At 54.7% G+C, this 19149-nt stretch overlaps 2 protein-coding genes across 7 annotated transcripts; both read left to right on the forward strand.

Annotated features, from left to right (window-relative positions):
* The first annotated feature begins 32 nt into the window (after positions 1 to 32).
* Positions 33 to 15119, forward strand: GAL3ST2 (galactose-3-O-sulfotransferase 2). Of its 2 annotated transcripts, none has more exons than XM_071812354.1 (4): positions 33 to 4038; positions 11627 to 11710; positions 12110 to 12389; positions 12479 to 15119. In XM_071812354.1, coding segments are annotated over exons 1-4 (1224 nt in total). In that variant the 5' UTR covers positions 33 to 4036; the 3' UTR covers positions 13337 to 15119. The 2 variants fall into 2 exon arrangements, with proteins under 2 accessions (XP_071668455.1, XP_065701132.1); XM_065845060.2 differs by lacking the exon at positions 33 to 4038 and adding an exon at positions 6195 to 6554.
* Positions 13808 to 19111, forward strand: NEU4 (neuraminidase 4). 5 transcript variants are annotated; one of them, XM_071812346.1, is made up of 4 exons: positions 13808 to 14374; positions 16034 to 16472; positions 16654 to 16909; positions 17549 to 19111. In XM_071812346.1, exons 1-4 carry the CDS (start codon positions 14310 to 14312, stop codon positions 18598 to 18600), a joined length of 1812 nt encoding a protein of 603 aa, XP_071668447.1. In that variant the 5' UTR covers positions 13808 to 14309; the 3' UTR covers positions 18601 to 19111. The 5 variants fall into 5 exon arrangements, with proteins under 5 accessions (XP_071668447.1, XP_065700917.1, XP_071668448.1 ...); XM_065844845.2 differs by having other exon boundaries at positions 13832 to 14374; positions 16267 to 16472; XM_071812347.1 differs by lacking the exon at positions 13808 to 14374 and adding an exon at positions 15134 to 15575.
* Positions 19112 to 19149: the final 38 nt, after the last annotated feature.

Consider the following 19149-nt stretch of genomic DNA (forward strand, 5'->3'; position numbering starts at 1 on the left):
ATTTATTAGTGAAGTGGCACCGGCCAGGGGAGGCATTTTCTCACGTGGGGTGTGCAAGTAAAGCATCAGGGGCACAGGAGAACCACCTGTGGGTGCTACATCCCCATCTCCCAGTAGAAATGTTGCTCTTCCTCAGTTGTTTTGATCTAATATGCTTGTCCAAAAGCCCACAACAGCATGAAGTGGTGGCCTCTTCAGTGATGCCACCTGCGTCCTGTCCCCAGCGGACATCAGCGTGGTCCCGCTGGTGTGTTTGCCATCTGGAGATGGAGGAGAGAGGGTGCCCAGAGCTGTAACTTTTGGGTGGGATGAGCTGGAGAGGAAACACCAGAGCCAGGCTGAGGAGGAGCAGCCAGGACGTCTCTGGCAGGGTCAGGCTTTGGGCATGCCCAGATTTCCTGCTTCCTCATCTTCCCATCTGTCCTTGACAGCAAGAATGGCAAGAGCCATCATCCGAATGATTTATTGAAAGAGGTTGTCCCTCCCAACCAATAAACTAGATGAGGCTGGGCAGAGACAAGGACAGGGATGCTGAAGTTGCCCAGAGTTTTCTCTGCACTGTGCACGTGGTGCATTAAGGCAAAAGAGACTTCTGTACATACCGATTCTCATTTATTTTCCCAAAGTGCCCCGTTACCATGATGTTTCAGCGTGGCAGAGGTGGTTCCGAGGCTCCCCGGTCAGTGGTCAGACTGGTGTCCGTGTCCAACGCCCTGCTTGTGTTGGTGAGGCCAAAAATAAAGGGTTTACTCAAGCAGGAGGGTGAGAGAAAGAAGATGGTGGTGTGGACAAGTATCAGAGGTCAGGTCAAGACCTAATAGAGCGTGATTTTGTTTTTAAAGTAGGCTGATTTGACTCATGTTCATACTCTTGTTACTTTTGCACATTCTCTCGGTAGCATGTGTCACCTGTGCTGCGAGTCTGTACAGTCTGGCCAGGGACACTTGTGGGGGATAAGGGATGTTTGGGTGGGTCTTTTATACCTTTTAGGAGTCACTGGTTATTATGGAACGATCCTTTTGACTTGGGATCTTGCTTGTCCTGCCAGGGTTGGGATAATGGTTGGTCCTAATCTTGAGGATCTCTTCCAACCAAAATGATTCTATGATCCTCCACAAATCCCAGACACTGTCTTTGTTTCTTCAGTTTGAGTATTTTTTTAGTAAAGATTTTAGGCAGGCTTTTGATACTGTCCCTCACAGCATCCTTCTGGACCAGTTGTCCAACTGGGAGATGAGTGGATTCATGGTACGCTGGGTGAAGAACTGGCTGGAGGACAGAGCTCAAGAGGTTGTAGTGACTGGGGCTACATTTGGCCGGTGACCGGTCACCAGGGAGGTTCCTCAGGGCTTGGGGATCTGGAGGCAGGGGTTGAACACACCATTAGCAAGTTTTCTGACAATACTAAGAGGTGGACACTGGTGACAAGTGGTGTCCCTCAGGGGTCCGTATTGGGACCAGTGCTATTTAATATCTTCATCAATGACAGACAGTGGGATCAAATGCACCCTCAGCAAGTCTGCAGGTGACAGCAAGCGGAGTGGTGCTGGTGACACGCCTGAGGGACAGGATGCCATCCAGAAGGACCTGGACAAACTGGAGAAGTGGGCTCATGCAAACCTCATGAGGTTCAACAAGGCCAAGTGCAAGGTCCTGCACCTGGGTCAGGGCACCCCCCAGTATCAATCCGGGCTGGGGATGAAGGAATGGAGAACAGCCCCCAGGACAAGGACTTGGGGGTGCTGGGGGTGAAAGATTGGCCATGACCCGGCCATGTGTGCTTGCAACCCAGACGGCAATCGTATTTTGGGCTGCATCACCAGCAGCTTGGGCAGCAGGTCAAGGGAGGGGATTCTGCCCCTCTGTTCTGCTCTGGTGAGAGCCCCCTGCAGTGCTGGTCCAGCTCTGGGTCCTCAGCACAGGGCACACATGGACTTGCTGGAGAGGGGGGGCCAGAGGAGCCCCAGAAATGATCCGAGGCTGGAACAGCTCTGCTGGGAGGACAGGCGGAGAGAGCTGGGGTGTTCAGCTGCAGAAGAGAAGTTCCGGGAGACCTTAGTGCAGCCTTTCTGGACTTAAGAGGGGCCCATAAGAAAGATGGGGACAGACTTTTCAGCAGGGCCTGTTGTGATAGGACAAGGGGTGATGGTTTAAAACTAAAGGAGAGAGATTCGGGTTGGACATGAGTAAGAAGCTGTTGCCCTGAGGGTGGTGAGAGCCTGGCCCAGGTTGGCCAGAGAGGTGGTGGATGAACCATCCCTGGAGACATCCCAGGCCAGGCTGGACGGGGCTCTGAGCAACCTGAGCTGGTGAAGATGTCCCTGCTCATGGCAGGGGTGGCACTGGGTGACGTTTCACAGTCCCTTCAACCCAAACTGTTCTGTGATTCTGTGATCTATGACTTGCTGTATGAATTCTGTCAAGCCCCTTTAGCTAAGCCCTGCATACAGTGCTGAGCCCCAGCATTCCAGATGGATGTGAAGGTCCTTGAATGCCTCCAGAGGAGAGCAACCAAGCTGATGAAAGGTTGGAAGGAATGTCCTGTAAGGAGCAGCTGAGGACTCTGGGGTTGTCTGGTTTGGAGAAGAGGAGGCTGAGGGGCAACCTGGCTCTGCAGCTTCCTTGAGGGACTGGAGAGGGAGGTGCTGAGCTCTGGAACCAGGGACAGGGACACACGGGAGCAGGTCAGAGCTGAGCCAGGGGCGTCTGTGCCAAGAGGGTGTCAGGCACTGAACAGGCTTCTAGAGAGGGGGTTGGTGCCCTAAACCTGTCAGACAACAAATTATTTTAACTTTTGGTCAGTGTGAATTGGTCAGGCCATCAGTTGGACTAGAGATCATCATAGGTCCCTTCCAACTGAAATATTCCTTTGTAAGATGGGGGTTTTTTTTGTTCTTCAGTTATTTTGGGTTTTTATTTCTACAGTCTGATTTGAGGAGGGGTTGTGGTTTACAGACTGGTCTACAAAACCACATTGTCACCCTTCTGTTAGCACAGGGCAGGCCAGGCCATCTGGTGGTGACTCACCTGGTCTGCTCAGTGTTTGCTTATCACATCCGTGTTCACTGACGCCTCGCTCTCGTCACCCTGGCTCTGTCAGGTCCAAGTGAAGCAGGTGACTGGGAAAACCCCAGGGAGTTGCCAAAGGTAGATCCTGACACTGACCTGACAAAATACCCGTAAAATCGTGTTTGCTGTAGGCACGGGGAGAGCGCTGGATGCTGTTTGCCTGCTGTCAGCAAAGTGTTGGGCGCTGTTTCCCGCACCCTGGAGATGCTGGGAAGGCGCTAAGGGGGGGGCTGGTCTGTGGGGCCGGCAGGGATCTGCCTTGGAGGCTGCTGATCACTGGTTTTCACTTCTGTCCACTGGTTCAGGAGGCCTCACCGGACTCCATCCGACCAGGAAAGCTGGTCTTACCGAGCAGCTGTCTTCTCCATTAGCTGCTGCTCTGTGATTTCTGCTCTTCCACAGTGCAGTCAAACAGCTCTTCCAGCCGCAGCCCTTTTTTCTTGGAAGAAAATCATCCTACAGGGTCTTTTTTTTCTTGTTTTTAACCCGAACACCGTCTCCACAAGGCTGCAAGCTGTCGAATTGCCTTCAGGATGATGGCTTATGCTCAGACCTGTGCTGCAACACCCGTCTCAAAGGTCATAGCTCTCTCAACTCAGCCACACAGATGCTTTCACCAGAAATACCTCTGTTGTTTGAGCTGCCCTCGCGTTCTGCCAGGCCGAGCTGATGCAGCTCGCTCATTCCGGATCAGCCTGTTTCTATTCTCTGCCTTTTTCCTACGCCATTCTTTCTCTCTCTTTTCCGCGCCTACCCCCCCCCAAACCACTGACCATAATTGTTTAAAATACAGGCTTTACACGTGAATGGTTCTTTTTGGGAAGCGGAACTTTCCATACTGCTTTTTTTTCAGCCACGTACGGAGAGAACACGAGGGATGGAGTCGGGGCTGAGCAATAACCCGGTGCTGCGGCCGGGGCCGTTCTGGCGCAGCCGCCTTCCTTACACGTGAAGATCCTAAAGCTCAATGTAAGTTTACGGTTTCAGCTGAACAACAAAGCAAATACCCTGAGGGAACAGAAGGGAGGAGTTACCGTAGGGTTGTTTTGTGGTATCCTTCCCAGACCTTAAACACCAGTATTGTCCTTTTCTTCATTCTCAATGATGCTTTCAAATATCAGTTCCCTGTTGTGTACAGGAGGGAGAGGCGGGGTGGGTACATATATGCGTAGGGGGGGATGTTTTTATAAAGAATCATTGTGGTGGGAATTTTTTGTCCAAAATTCTATTTTTTTTTCTGGGATAGACTTAAATACAAGCACGATGTGGATGCTCAACACTTGGTCTCCTGTCACAGCGTGGGAGCAGTTGACTCTCTGTACTGGTTTTGGTGTGACAGAGTTAATTGTCATCCTCGCAGCTGCTACGGTGCCGGGTTCAGGATCTGTGACCGGGGTCGGTAGCTTTACCGGGGACGGCTGAATGCCTGCCGTGGGAAGCAGTGAATCAATTCCTTTGGCTCTGCTTGCGTGTACGGCTTTTGCTTTACCTGTTAAGCTGCCTTTATCCCGACCTGTGAGTGTTTGCGCTTTCACCTTTTGGATTCTCTCCCCATCCTGCTGAGGGGCAGTGAGTGAGTGGCTGCGTGGGGTCCTGACCCACCACACTCACCCCTAACCCAGCGTGAAGCGGAGGCAACCGTGGAGCTATTAATTCATCATCCTGCCCAGCTAATGAATCCTGCGTCAGTGCTGCCAGGCTCACCACAGCACAGCCCCACGTGAGGCATTTCTGCAGGTCACCGTATTTTCTGCGTAACCAAACCTGACGATTCGTGTGCGACACCCCAGGAGAGAGCAATGATTCAACTGTAAAAGTGTAAAGAAGATGGTCTTTTGTGATTCGTGGGTCCTACCGGCTTCTGAGCGAGAGATTGAGCAGCTGACGTGTATCGTGTAACAGGAGAAAGAAGTCTATTAAATGTGACCCCCCGCCAGCAGCAGCTGATGCTGTGCCAGGAGTAACCCTAGAAATTCTTCATAAAGCAGCACATTGGTTCTTGTTCCACCAAGAAACTCGAGGAAAGCAACCCTACACCTTGCTAATCTCTGAATCTCGGTGCGCGCTGGAGCTGGGGCTGGCCTGAGAAAGCTGTGATTTAAAAGGAAATACTGTGTATTTGGGTACTCTGAAGGCTTAGCGCAACGTGGGTGAAGGATACCAGAATGCTGAGGACTTGGCTCTTGGTGTGGCAGGTTGGGCCACCAGCACACGAGGTTTAGAAAGGTGGCACTGTGGGCAGGGAGGGAAAAGGGACCATGGCAGGCGGTGCATGGGAAGTGGCACGGCAGTAAAAGACCAAAAGCAACAGCTTAAATCCACTTTTCCAGACTTGGAGAGGTGGGTGAACTTTTTGTTGCCCAAATGAGGAGAGCATTGACTTCCCCCAGCATGGGGAGCAGGGGGGTTGCCCCAATCCAGACCCGCAGGACAGATCCTGCTCTCCTGGGGCAGTTTGCAACCATCAGGCCCAGTTTGGGCAGTGCTGGTGGAATCTCAGTCCCTGTGTAATGCAAGTTGGAATGTTAATCATAGAATCATTGTGGTTGGAAAAGACCCTCGAGATCGAGTCCAACCGTAACACACCCATGGCACTGCCCCATGTCCTGAGAACCTCATGTCCGTCTGTCCAACCCTCCAGGGATGGTGACTCCAGCACTGCCCTGGGCAGCCTGTTCCAATGCCCCACAGCCCTTTGGGGAAGAAATTGTTCCCCACATCCAACCTCAACCTCCCCTGGCGCAACTTGAGGCCGTTTCCTCTGCTCCTGGCGCTTGTTCCTGGGGAGCAGAGCCCGACCCCCCTGGCTCCAAGCTCCTTTCAGGCAGTTCAGAGATCAGAAGATACCTCCAGGAAGTCACGCTGGAGATGAATGATCAGGTAACGCCTGTTCCCTCTCTCTCCCAAGGTCTAGATTGAGCAACGGTTCCAAGCTCTTCACTTCTGGCTGCAATATTTGCATTTTCACTGGGAAAGTGTTTCAACTCTACATGTTTTACAGGGAATTCCTGACAGGTGAACGGTGTTTTGCTGTTGTCCACTGTTTCCTGTTGAAATACGAGTCTGGCAGAGAGTTACAGTCCTAAACCCCCAAGCAAGGGGTGCGGGGTGGGTAGGGAGGGCCACTGAGTGGTGTGACGCTGTGCGGGGTGACAAACGGACCTGCCCTCAGCCACCTGGTCCCCAGCGAAGGGTCCCTGCTAAATCCTCCCGTCGCTGCAAACCCCGTCTCCCGAGGCGGCTCTTTGTCAATGTCGTGCCGAACCAGAGCCTTTTATGGCTTATTAATCACCCTCCACCCACCCTGGGAACACCTGACCACTCCCTTTGCCCTCGCCCGCCCCATCGCACTGATGGGATGCTAGAAATAGAGACGCGTGCGGTAGGAGCCGGAGGAGCCCGCGGACAAAAGGGGTATTTGGAGGCGATTTGCAAAGGGGATATTTTCCAGCTCGCAGCATGAAAAGCCCTGGGTGCTCTTCAAGGTGAGCGGGAGGGGGCGAACGCTGCGGGCGCGGAATTGAAACACAGGTTATAGAAGGTTCAGGTAGTCCCTGTAAATTTGTAATAACCTGTAAAGTTAATTACCGCTGGCTCCAAGGTGGAGATGGATTTCGCCATGGTTGTTTCTCTCCTGTATTGCAGGTCTTTTAACTTGAAAGAGCCTGGTTAGAGCTCAGTTACTTACAGCTTAAACCAAATGAATAAAAAGGTTGTTCCAAGCCTTAAAGCATCCATAATGGCACCACCGAGTGTGACCTGAGAGGCAGTTTTCCATGTTTTCTTCCCACTGTGGGGAGGCACAGGTTGGAAAGGCGAGACGAACCACCTGTTCCAGCCCTGCCCGCAGCTCCCCAAGGTTTTTGGCTTCTTGGAAGAATTTTGTGTCTTAGCAATCAGCTCCCAAGTGGTTCCTCAAAGGGCTCCCAGGCTGGTTGCATGTCTTGTGTGCTAAGGTGCCTCTCGTGTGACGTTCATTCGAATTGTGGCTTTCTCTCTTGAGCTTTGCTTTGCAAAAGACCGTGTTAATGGGGCAAAAAGGCAGATGATCGTGCCCTGCGACTCTCGGCTGGCTCAGGCTTCCCGCAGCCCCAGTTAAATGCTCCCTCCCTGTCGTGCGAGCAGGGAAGAAACCACTGCAGCCGCGATCCCGTGTGTCACATTCTCCAGGCTCCCGAGGATGGGCTGGGTGGTTACAAACCCCTCTGCCTGCGGTGGTAACTGTTTGTATGAAAGATCAGCTCTGTCTGCTGTAACGCCTGGTACTCGCTTTATTTTCATCGTGTGAGACAGTCAACAGCAAAATAGCTCTGGGACGAGTGGGACTTGTCTGTCTTGAAGGGATTAGAGGGTGAGGGAATATTTTAACCATCGTTGAATACGGCGTCTGGTGACCCGGCACAGACAGATTTAGAAGGGACTCGGTCAGAGCCTTGCAGTCTGGTGACAGATGTGTGTGGCACTAAGGACCGTTCTCCCTGGGGTGTGCCGGGGCGGTGGGAGCAGAATGAGCGGTGAAGCCCCACACGTGGGTCCACAGGACACACTGGAGGCAGCGACAGCCCCTGTGGTGCAGCTGGGGTGGTGGGGACGAGAGAGGTTCTCCTGCCCCTCTGCTCTGCCCTGGGGAGACCACACCTGGAATATTGTGTCCAGTTGTGGCCCCTCAGCTCCAGAAGGACAGGGAACTGCTGGAGAGAGTCCAGCGTAGCCACCAAGATGCTGGAGGGAGTGGAGCATCTGCCGTGTGAGGAAAGGCTGAGGGAGCTGGGGCTCTGGAGCTGGAGAAGAGGAGACTGAGGGGGGACTCATTCCTGGGGATCAATATGGAAAGGGGCAGTGTCAGGAGGATGGAGCCAGGCTCTTCTCGGTGACAACCAGTGACAGGACAAGGGGCAATGGGTGCAAACTGGAACACAGGAGGTTCCACTTAAAGATGAGAAGAAACTTGTTCCTGGTGAGGGTGGCAGAGCCTGGCCCAGGCTGCCCAGGGAGGCTGTGGAGTCTCCTTCTCTGCAGACATTCAAACCCGCCTGGACACCTTCCTGTGGAACCTCAGCTGGGTGTTCCTGCTCCATGGGGGGATTGCACTGGATGAGCTTTCCAGGGCCCTTCCAGTTCCTGACATCCTGGGATTCTGTGACAGGACCCTCTGCACCGTTCCTACCCAGGGCTGCCCTGCAGCCTTCTTCTCTCATCTGACCCTGGTCTCTGTTTGCTTGCGCTCCTCCCTGGGGACCAACCTGATCCCTGACCTTCCCCTAAGGACCCCGTCCCTGTGCTGGACTGAGCTCCAGCAGGGTGACAGTGGCTGCTGTCCCCTCCCTGCCCCAATCCCTGAACTGGAGAGCCATCCATCCACCCATCCATCCACCCATCCATCCACCCACCCATCCATCCACCCATCCATCCACCCATCCATCCATCCACCCATCCATCCATCCATCAATCCTTCCGTCCATCCACCCATCCACCCATCCACCCATCCACCCATCCACCCATCCATCCATCCATCCCAGGCAGGGGAACAAGCCCCAAGCCATGAGGCAGCATCGTTTGGCACCCCCAGGAAGAAAAGCCCATCAATCCTGTATTCCTGGCAGCTCCCTGTCCCACATGCCGAAGAAATCGGTCACTCCTGCTCCCCTGAGCTGGCCGTTCTGGGAAGCTGCCATGGTTTGGCCATCCCACTGTAGGCTGGATGGCCGCTGCTGCTGGTGACAGCATGGACATGGCTGGGCTATGGGTCACTGTTGTCTTCAGGAGGGTGCTGAGGGGAAGGGATGAGCTCTGCACGGATCCCCAGGGCTCACTGGGGAACGTTCCTGCCCAAAACTTACCCACAGGACATTTGGCACTGCACTTGGAGGCTTTATGTGGCTAGATAATCCAGATCGTTCTCCCTCCCTGTTTCTCCAGGTGCAAAATCTGGGTGTTCTGGGGGGCTTTTGAAGCACACCCAGATGAAATGGGTCTGCTGGAGGTTGTAGCACAAAGGGTGTGGGTCCCAAATAATAAATGATGGGACCAGAGGAAACAGCCTCAAGTTGCGCCAGGGGAGGTTGAGGTTGGATGTGGGGAACAATTTCTTCCCCAAAGGGCTGTGGGGCATTGGAACAGGCTGCCCAGGGCAGTGCTGGAGTCACCATCCCTGGAGGGTTGGACAGACGGACATGAGGTTCTCGGGACATGGGGTGGGGGAATGGTTGGACTCAATGATCTTGAGCGTCTCTCCCAACCAAAATGATTCTGTGATTCTCGATAATCCAGACCATTATCCCTTGCTGTTTCTCCAGGTGCAAAATCCGACTGTTGTTTGGGGCTTTTGAAGCACATCCAGATGAAACAGATTTGCTTAGAGCATCCTGTGACGCTGGAGATGGGCTCAGTGTGCTGCACGTTTGGGATTTGGAGACGGGGTGGCGCTTATTAAAGTAAATAACTATTAAAATATGGGATTCCTCAAGTAGCCAAGTTCTAGAGCTCTACAGATCCTGTCTGCTTGCAATAGAAGGGATTGGTAATCCTGGAGCATATTGTCATCCTGATCTGTCTTCAGGATTGTTTTAGGCACATATTGATTTGTTTGCCCCGTAAGACATCCATCGGAGTTACTGTTTTGAGGACACCACCCAGACCAATGCGTGGGCCGTTGTTGCACATATTAAACCCTACAGCAAAGGTGCAGGAGAAGGACATCAACCAGAATGGCTTAGGAAAGACCTCCAGGCAGAGTGATGTGTTTTGGAAAACCGTCACATCAGCATTGGCTTTGGTGTAAATGAAAGACCAAAATAATGGGCAGGGGCTGCATTTGACAGATGTGCCTGTGTGCTCCTCTGCGTTCCTTCACCTGCCTCTATTTACCTATGCAGAGCAACCGAAAGAAAGGGGATTGTCTCACCCCTGTTCCCCTAACAGGTCTGGGACCAACAGATAAGAAATACTGACGAAAGGTGGTTTGTAATTATGTCTTGAAACTCTGCATGCAGGAGCCGTGCTGCAAATTCATGTCGGAGGTTGGTACCGGCTGTGGCTGGGGCTCTGGGGATGACCTGTTTGGCTGGGGTGCACTGGACAAGGAAAGTGCTCTCTTGCAAAGCAAAGCTTGAAGTAAAAGTGGTTTGGGGCAGCTCTGCGTAGCGAGCAAAGTCGGATGCTCTTGTGCAGTGCCATCGCGATGCTGCGACACTGTAACCTGTCCCCGTGCTTCGCACCGTGTTGATGTTCAGTCCGTGGCTCCTGGATCACAGCCGTGGTTTATTGTGCAGCTCTTCCTGCTCTGTTGGATTTTGCTCTTGTCCTCTCTCCTGTTTTCCGTGGTGCGATCCAGGCTGTCACAGCCCGGCTTTGTCGTTCTGTGGCCTGTCAGTGGGAGGCTGTGGACCACGCCAGATAAAGCTGAGGCTTGCGCTCTCCTAAGGCCGACTAGAAGGAGCGGTTCGATATCTTTCACATTGTGCAAGCTGGAGGCTATGAAAACCACCACCCTGTGCAGCAGGACCATGTGTGAGGACCCCTTCGCCAGAAGGACAGTAGAAAGGACCACCAGGTCCAGACCACGCCAATCCCTGTGTCCCCCTTGACCCTCAGGTTGGGCAGGCTTGGAGCATCCCTTGCTTGCTTGGGAGAGTGACCACAAGAGTGACCATCCCAGGCTGTAAATGGGACTGCATCTTTTCAAAATAATTTGAAGACCAAGCCAGATCCGCTGCATTTTGGAAATGGCAGCTGAAAACATGGAGTTCATGCCAGGTTAAAAAAGCTTTTAAGATCAGAGAAGTCAGATCAAGCCCTTTCTGGTGGGCATCAAACCTTCAAAAGATCCTGTATGTGTCCCAGGTAGAACACACTGCCGGTGGTACATGGTGGTTGCCTAATTAGTGCTGGAAAAGACTCCCTGCTCATCATTTTCCAGGCAAAGGGCAGGTAGATGGGCCAAAGAGCCACCACTGAGCTCAGGCAGGTTAAAGTCTGGCCAAGGGGAGAAGAGCTGGGCTGGGAGGAGTTATTGCAGTGTCCTCTTGTCCAAAGGCAGGATGTAATTAGTCCATTACAGGTGCTGTTGGGTTATTAATTGTTTTTCTCTTTTGAAAAATCTACCTTATATTGTAAAAAACCTGTTTCGTGTTTCTTTGAGTTTGCTGTCTTCTGGAGCGGTGCGATTGTGCCCAGCTTTCTTACCGAGGAAATCCTTATACCCCACAATGGGCTTGTTTTCCAGCTCTCAGTGGTTGCTGAGCAAAGCTTGATGTGAATAAGCTCTAATGCCCCAGAAAACCGAAAGAAAACCAAAATAAATCGCAGCAGAGCAGAGCTCAGGCCCTGCCTGATGTGACCCATGTCTTGCCAAAGGCCAACATTAGGAGAGTGACATTAAAAGCGCAATTTCTCACTGTCCTACCTGTAGTGCCGGAGCCACTGACACAGGTGGGGGAGCCAAAAAATTGTGCTCCAGGTGACAAAAATTGCCAAGGGCAATATGCAAAGTTCGGTGGTTCACATTCGGGAAAGGACTCTTGGATAAAAATCCACTGAAACTTTACTTTCTTTCCAGGTACATCAAATGTCTCATCGTCAACCTCTTCCTGGGACTCATGTTCCTATCGGGATTCTACCATGTGAAGAATAGAAATTTCCTGTAAGTGAAGCAGAAGAGAAGTCGCACGACTTTATCTGCCCAGGGCAGCAAGGACCTGACCTGTGACGCTCGGTTTAACTCTCATGAGGTTTAGGGTCATTCTGGAAGGGCAGCAGCCCAATATTGGGTCCTAGATCCACGTTTGGGCAGGCAAGGGATCAACTTAGCCAAAATGCAGCTCTTTGGGGATCAAGCTGAAGCCTTTGAGTAAGTTAAGACCTGGAGAAGCAGAAAGCTGTCTGATTTCTGCGCCCGAGGGATGGCGCTTGTTTGGGTTGGTGTCTTGCCCCAGCTGCAGATGTGGTATCAGGAGAACTGCTGGGGTTTGGCTTTGCTGGGTCTCAGAGGTGGGATACGGCATTGGAGAGGCTGTTCTCCCCATCTGTTGTCTTCCTGCAGGATCCTGAAGAGCCACAGGGAGCCGCTGATACCTTCCATGCCTTGCCGTGCCAAGACTAACGTCATGTTCCTCAAGACCCACAAGACGGCCAGCAGCACCGTCCTCAACATCATGTTCAGGTTTGCGGAGAGGTACAACCTCACTGTTGCCCTCCCAGCTGACTACCACGTCCACCTGGGCTACCCGAAGAGCTTCCTGGCCCACTTTGTGGAGGCATTTCAATCCATAGGACAGAACTACAACATCATGTGCAACCACCTGCGCTTTAACCCCTCAGAGGTAAGAAAGAGCCATGATGCCTGCAGAGAAACCTGGTTGAACAAGCAGTACCTCGGGACTAACAGCCTCTTCTTCCTCCCGGCACACAGGTGCAAAAGGTGATGGCAGCGAACACCTTCTACTTCTCCATCCTGAGGAACCCCCTTTCTCTGCTGGAGTCTTCCTACATGTACTACAAGAACATTGTCCCTGCCTTTAGGCTGTCCAAGGACGTGAACGAGTACCTGGCATCACCCGTGAAGTATTATCACCCGAAGGATACCAAGGAAAACATCTACGCCAGGAATAACATGTGGTTTGACTTTGGCTACGATAACAATGCACGGGACAACAAAAAGTACGTCCAGGCAGTCCTGAAGGAGATTGAGGAGAATTTCCACCTGATCTTGATAGCAGAGTACTTTGATGAGTCCATGATCCTCTTGAAGCACGTTTTGTGCTGGGATCTGGATGACGTGATTTACTTTAAGCTGAACTCCAGAAGCCAGGACACTGTCCAGACCTTGACTCTGGAAAGCAAGGAGAGGATAAAAGTGTGGTGCTCGCTGGACTGGCAGCTCTACCTGCACTTCAACCAGAGCTTCTGGAGGACAATTGAGGAGACCATAGGACTCCAGAAGATGGAGAAGGAGGTGGATCGCCTGCGAATGAGGCAGAAGGAGCTGATGGAGACCTGTCTCTCGGACCAGAAGGCAGTGAAGAAGGATCACATCCAGAACAAAGCCCTCCTGCCTTTCCAGTCAGGGGCTGCAAATATCCTTGGGTACAATCTCAGACAAGACTTAGACAACAGGGCTTTGAGAACCTGCCAGAGAATGGTGATGCCAGAGCTCCAGTACACGTCCTACCTCTATGCGCTTCAACACCCGCACAAGAAGAGGAAGCCGTTCGGCTTGTCCTTGCCCGCTTTCCAGGAGAAGAAGACGCAGCTCCCACGTCCCAACTAGGGCATGCGACAACCTGCTGCGGCGTCACATCACCCCACGTCTGGCACGTGGCTGGCCCACAGGACTCTTGCACGTGAAGGGGACATGGCGGGGAGGAGTTGGGCTTTGTCTGGGGCCGCCACACTGGTGGTGGGTCCCTTTTTGGGGGACCTTGAGCTGGATGTTGGCTGGATCCTCCTCCTCGCTCACCAGGGACAACCAGCAGTGCTGAGCGCTGGGTGGGCTTTCAGCTGGCTTAGGCATTCCTGCCTCGATCATTAATCACGGGATTAATCATTTTGTTTGCATTTGGCTTTATTTAATGGTTATCATTATGTCTGGGCTGGTCACAGCTCACTGGAGTCCTGCTTTTTGGAGTTTAGGGGAAAAAAGGGGAAGGAAAGGAAAACAAGGAGGACATAATGAGGGATGCAGCGCTCGAAGGTGCGGGAGCGATGTTGGGTCTCCTGTCCCAGAGGACATCTGACCACCACGCGATGCTGGGGCTGCTTTGTGAGTGGGAATCCCGAGCACCGTGCCCAAAGCCAGGTGCACTGGGTGCTCCTCTGGGAGGGCCCATTTTTGTTGTTTCCCCCTCTCTCTTGGGTGAGGGTCCCCAGTCCCTGGGCAGGGACAATCCCGTGGGCTCGGGACCCCTGAAGCCTGTGTTATCAGCAAAGGTTTCTTTGGGCTCCCCTCGCTGGTGTGTTGTTCAAACTCCCTAACACGGATGAGGAGAGGGCTGGAAGGAGGAGGCACAGCTGCTCCTCATTTAGGGCATGACCTCATTATTGAAGGAGCTAATTAAACCTCCTCATTTGCCACTGTGAAGGTTTGTCAGCAGGATGGAAGCTCCAAGTCCAAGGGCTCTGGCGTCATTTCTGTTAATGATTGTGCATCACTCGTTTCCATCACACGTGGTGCAGCATTTTGGAGCTTGGCCAGCGTCTCCTCCTGCTTGCGCTGCTCAGGGTGGCGGTGGGGATCTGCTGGGATGATGGATCACCTCGGGGATGAAGCCAGCGGGGCAGCCGGGAGGCAGGAGAGATGCTATCAAGGGTGAGAAGCAGAGCTGGGATTTTCCTCGGGGGTGTTTAAACCCAGCAGGGAGCTGGGGAAGGCGGCTGAGGTGAGGGTTAACCTGTGATGGAACCCCGGCTCCTCCGCAGCCCATGTGATGTACAACAGGAGCAATGGGGACATTAACAGCACCACCAGGGTTTTCTGCTCCAGCAACCCTGGCTAAAATTAACCAGCTTTAGGAGACATTTGTGACTGGCCAGGCAGGGGGGATGGCAGCTGCAGTTCAGCCTGGGGGATCCCGGGGCCTTTCCCAGCCGCTGCTCCAGCTGAGCTGGGAGAGCTGGGGTGTTCAGCTGGAGAAGAGAAGCTCTGGGAGACCTTAGTGCGGCCTTTCCGGACTCAAAAGGGGCCCAGAAGATGGGGACAGACTTTTGAGCAGGGCCTGTTTTCATGGTACAAGGGATGATGGAGGGAGATTCAGGCTGGACATGAGGAAGGAATTGTTGTCCCTGAGGGTGGTGAGAGCCTGGCCGAGGTTGGGCAGAGAGGTGGTGGATGAACCATCCCTGGAGACATCCCAGGCCAGGCTGGATGGGGCTCTGAGCACCCTGAGCTGGTGAAGATGTCCCTGCTCATGGCAGGGGGGGGCGCTGGGGGAGCTTTCGCTTTCTCTTCAACCCAAACTGTTCTGCGGTTCTATGATCAGTGGCTTGCCGTATGAATTCTGTCAGGCTGCTTTAGCTCAGCTGCTGGTGAGGATGGAATAAAAGCATAAAAATGATTTCTTAACAGCTCATCTGTGGGTGGGTGGGTGTCCCAGGGAGGCTGGGACCCTCTGGACCACAGTCCATGGGTCAGGGAGCTCAGGGCTGGGGTGGAAAAGGGTTGCAGCACCTGGGCAAGGAGCTCTGGCCTCTCCCAGTCTGTGGGAGGAGGGAAACTCAGGCAGGCAATGCAAACACCCCCTATGGCTCCCTTTGCCTCCCCTCTCAGGGGATCCGAGCAAGACGGCTCAGCAGCCGCAGGGCCCCCGGCTCAATAACGGGGCCTTTGTGCTGCAGCCTCTGCTGACTCAGGGCTTTTTCGCGGCCACGCCGCTGCGGGAGCCCCGTGACCATCGGTGGGGGGACCCTGTGGGGGGCAGCGGGCTCTGCAGAAAGCCGGCGGCTGCAGGAGCTGGTGTTACCCGGTGGCGGGGAACAGGGACGGAGGGGACACCCCAGCTGAGTGAGACCCGGTGAGTGACTTCGCTTTCTCTGTGGGGCGGCTGATCACCAAATCTCCTAACTAAAATGCGAGTGACAGCCGCTTTTGGCCACTCCAATGGGATGCTCATCTCATCCCGTGGTGATAACCAGGGACACATCACCCTGGTGTCACTGCTGCTGTCCCCGAAGGAAAGGCGCTTGGGGACAGCGTGCACCCCGCTGCTGCAGGGACAGCCCGGCCAGGGACCCCACAGTTCGTGTTGTGCACCCCACGTTTTCTGTACAGGGGACACAAGGAGCAAAACTTTCCCTGACGCTGGACTGGTCCCAGGGTCTCGGCCGTGTGGGGACGGGCTCTGGTCCCCAGCACCCGCCAGGCGATGGGAGCGGGGAAATGCTGGTCACACCTGCCCTGTGCTGACTGGCGTCAATTTACCAGAACCCTCTTTGGAAGAGCCTCTTGAAGATCAATATGATTTTATTTCAGGGTAGCCCAGGTCAGCATCTTTGGTGTTACCTCAACTCCTGTCCCACCGCTGAGCTGTGGTGACCCCATCCTTGCCCATAGTGACCTGTGCTCCTGGGGGGGGGTTCCCCAAACCAAAGCCCACCAAGTTAAGCTCCAAACCTCTCCAAGGACCACCCAGCTCCCAGCCCACACCCCCAGCCGATCTCTCCCCCCATCACCGCACCGGGGTGTGGATGCACGTTTCTGCGCAGGCGCCATGGGCTCCCGGCACTTCCCCGCCCGCACCGTGCTCTTCGAGAAGGAACCCAACGGCGTCACGTACCGCGTGCCCGCCCTGCTCTACCTGCCCTGCGTGGCCAAGCTGCTGGCGTTCGCCGAGGAGCGGCTGAGCGCCGATGATGCCCACGCCAACCTGCTGGTGCTGCGCCGCGGCTCCGTCTACGGGAGCTACGTGGAGGTGGGACGGGGGACGCGCCGGGGCCGAGGGGATGCGCTGGGCTGGGACACAGGAACAGTGAGGTGGCTGTCCTCCACTGCTTGTGCGGGGCACAGCTGAGCTCCTGGAGAAAAGGGGACGCTGGGTTGGGTGACATGGGGTGGGTCTCACCCGTCTCTATCCTCTCCTCCCCGCTGGGCAGTGGGATGACATGCGTGTGCTGGAGACGGCGACGCTGCAGCACCACCGGTCCATGAACCCCTGCCCGCTGTACGACGAGTTCACCGGCACCCTCTTCCTTTTCTTCATCACGGTGCTGGGCAGGACGCCCGAAGCCTACCAGATCGTCACTGGCCAAAACGTCACCCGCCTCTGCTGCGTCACCAGCACCGACCAGGGCCTGAGCTGGAGCGCGGCCATGGACCTGACGCAGCAGGTCATCGGTGGGGCCATCAAAGGTAGCCCACCAGAGAGGGGCAAGGAGTGGGAGGACAGGCAGCAGGAGGGTGCACCTGAGTTTTGGCCTCCTGGAGCCACCTGTGGTGTGGGCAGAGGTGGCCTCAGGGTAGGAAGGCCATGAGCATCAATTAGATGGAGTGGAAGAGGAATCCAAGCAGAGGACAGAAGGGATGGAGAGAGTATCCATATTGCTTGCATGGTGGAGGGGAGATTGAGAGGGCTCTGCTCCCAAGTACCAAGCAATAGGATCAAACAGCCTCAAGTTGCGCCAGGGGAGGTTGAGGTTGGATGTGGGGAACAATTTCTTCCCCAAAGGGCTGTGGGGCATTGGAACAGGCTGCCCAGGGCAGTGCTGGAGTCACCATCCCTGGAGGGCTGGACAGACGGACATGAGGTTCTCAGGACATGGGGCAGTGCCAGGGGTGGGGGAGTGGTTGGACTTGACGAGCATCTTCCAACCAAGATGATTCCATGACTCTGTGTGTGAGGACAACGGGGCGGTGTGGGGCTCTGCTGCCCTCCCACTCCCCCACCTTGCTTGGCCAGGCTGGGGGGTGCTCTAGAGACCCTTCAACCTCAGGCATGGCAGGGGCACCATGGAGGCCACTCTTCAGCTCCATCCCATCTCTGCTCCTCAGACTGGGCAACATTCGCCCTGGGCCCCGGGCATGGGATCCAGCTGCGGTCGGGGCGGTTGCTGGTGCCCGCCTACAGCTACCACATCGACTGCAAGGAGTGCTTCGGGCAGCTCTGCAAGACCACCCCTCACTCCTTCGCCTTCTACAGCGACGACCACGGCCGGCGCTGGCACTTCGGCGAGTTCATCCCCAACCTGCAGACAGGCGAGTGCCAGCTGGTCTCAGTGGACGAGGAGGATGGTTCCAATGTCCTCTACTGCAATGCCCGCAGCCCCTTGGGCTTCAGGGTCCAGGCGCTCAGCACGGACGATGGGGCCGTCTTCCACGGGGGGCAGCTGGTCCAGCGGCTGGTCGAGCCCCCTCATGGCTGTCATGGTAGCATCATCGGCTTCCCTGCACCTTTTGTCTATGTCCCTACTGCTCCACGGGACCCTGTGATGTCCCTCCGGTGTTCGGCTCACCGTCTGCTCCCTGGGATGCTACAGCAGTTTCAGTACCTGTCCCCGGGGCAGGCAGCAGGTGATAAGCCACCCACTGTGGCCACCGGCAGCCACCGCGAGCCAGCTGAGCCTGAGAAGGGTTGCCCTTCCCCAGAGCATCACCGTCATGCCCACAGCATCACTTCAGTCCAAGGGGACCCCACTGTGAACCCCAGCCCTCCTGCCTTCTTCCGAGCACCAACGTGGGTCCTCTACTCCCATCCTACCAGCTCCATGTCACGGGTCAACATGGGGGTTCACTTGAGCACCTTCCCCAGGGACGTGGAGAGCTGGACTGAGCCCTGGGTCATCTATGAGGGCCCGAGCGCTTACTCAGACCTGGCTTACATGGAGCTGCCCTACAACGAGGCCTCCATCACTGGTGGCCCGGCCATCGCTTTCGCCTGTCTCTACGAGAACGGAACGCGGTCGCCCTATGAGCAGATCTCCTTCAGCATGTTCACGCTGCACGACGTGCTCCAGAACATCCCCCTGGCAGCCGCTGCTCCCCGGCGGGATGGTCCCTCCCCACGCCATGGCAAGCGGGGCCGCAAGAGCTGCCTTGTCTCCTAGTGCCCCCAGGTCGGCTCCCCCTGGGTCCCCAGGCCACCAGCCCAGCACACAAGGATGCTCTCAGCCTGGGGTCCTGACACCACATTACGCAGGAGCCATGCGCTAACATCCCAAAACTGGGGGTTATCTTATTTCTATTGCTACTTTTTTAATTATATAGTTGGTTGGGCAGGGAGGCTTGTGCCACCAGGCTCCCTCCTGAGCACGAGCCACCCCATGAAATACATAATGGGGGCACCAGCAGCACTGGGGGGGAGCAGGGAGCTGGGGACACCCTGTGCCACCTGCATGTGGGGGACATGATGCTCTGGCTGTGCTATACCTGGTACTACCGCCCTGCTCCGGGGGTTTTCCTCCCATGGTCATAAATGTTTATGTTCCTTTTTTACTTGCTCCTTTTTAAGGATCCTGTTAGAGCCAAATCCTCCTCTTCTCAATGGTCTCTCTGAAATCACCCAGTTACTGTTTAATCTGGCTAATGGCTTTTGTTTTTAAACTACCGTGAACATTGCTACTTTCCACTGACCCGTACCATTTTTGGGGTAAACG

The sequence above is a fragment of the Patagioenas fasciata genome, chromosome 9 (assembly GCF_037038585.1).
Source record: "Patagioenas fasciata isolate bPatFas1 chromosome 9, bPatFas1.hap1, whole genome shotgun sequence".
NCBI classification, from domain to species: domain Eukaryota; kingdom Metazoa; phylum Chordata; class Aves; order Columbiformes; family Columbidae; genus Patagioenas; species Patagioenas fasciata.

What these genes read in the sequence shown, in the direction of transcription:
- GAL3ST2 (XM_065845060.2), top strand. Translation starts at nt 6,529, where the DNA reads ATGAAAAGCCCTGGGTGCTCTTCAAG. An exon ending in GTGAAGAATAGAAATTTCCT is followed by an intron (nt 11,711 to 12,109) that starts GTAAGTGAAGCA and finishes GTCTTCCTGCAG; the next exon opens with GATCCTGAAGAGCCACAGGG. An exon ending in TGCGCTTTAACCCCTCAGAG is followed by an intron (nt 12,390 to 12,478) that starts GTAAGAAAGAGC and finishes CCCGGCACACAG; the next exon opens with GTGCAAAAGGTGATGGCAGC.
- NEU4 (XM_071812346.1), top strand. Translation starts at nt 14,310, where the DNA reads ATGATGGATCACCTCGGGGATGAAGCCAGCGGGGCAGCCGGGAGGCAG. An exon ending in CAGGAGAGATGCTATCAAGG is followed by an intron (nt 14,375 to 16,033) that starts GTGAGAAGCAGA and finishes ATTTTATTTCAG; the next exon opens with GGTAGCCCAGGTCAGCATCT. An exon ending in CATCGGTGGGGCCATCAAAG is followed by an intron (nt 16,910 to 17,548) that starts GTAGCCCACCAG and finishes TCTGCTCCTCAG; the next exon opens with ACTGGGCAACATTCGCCCTG.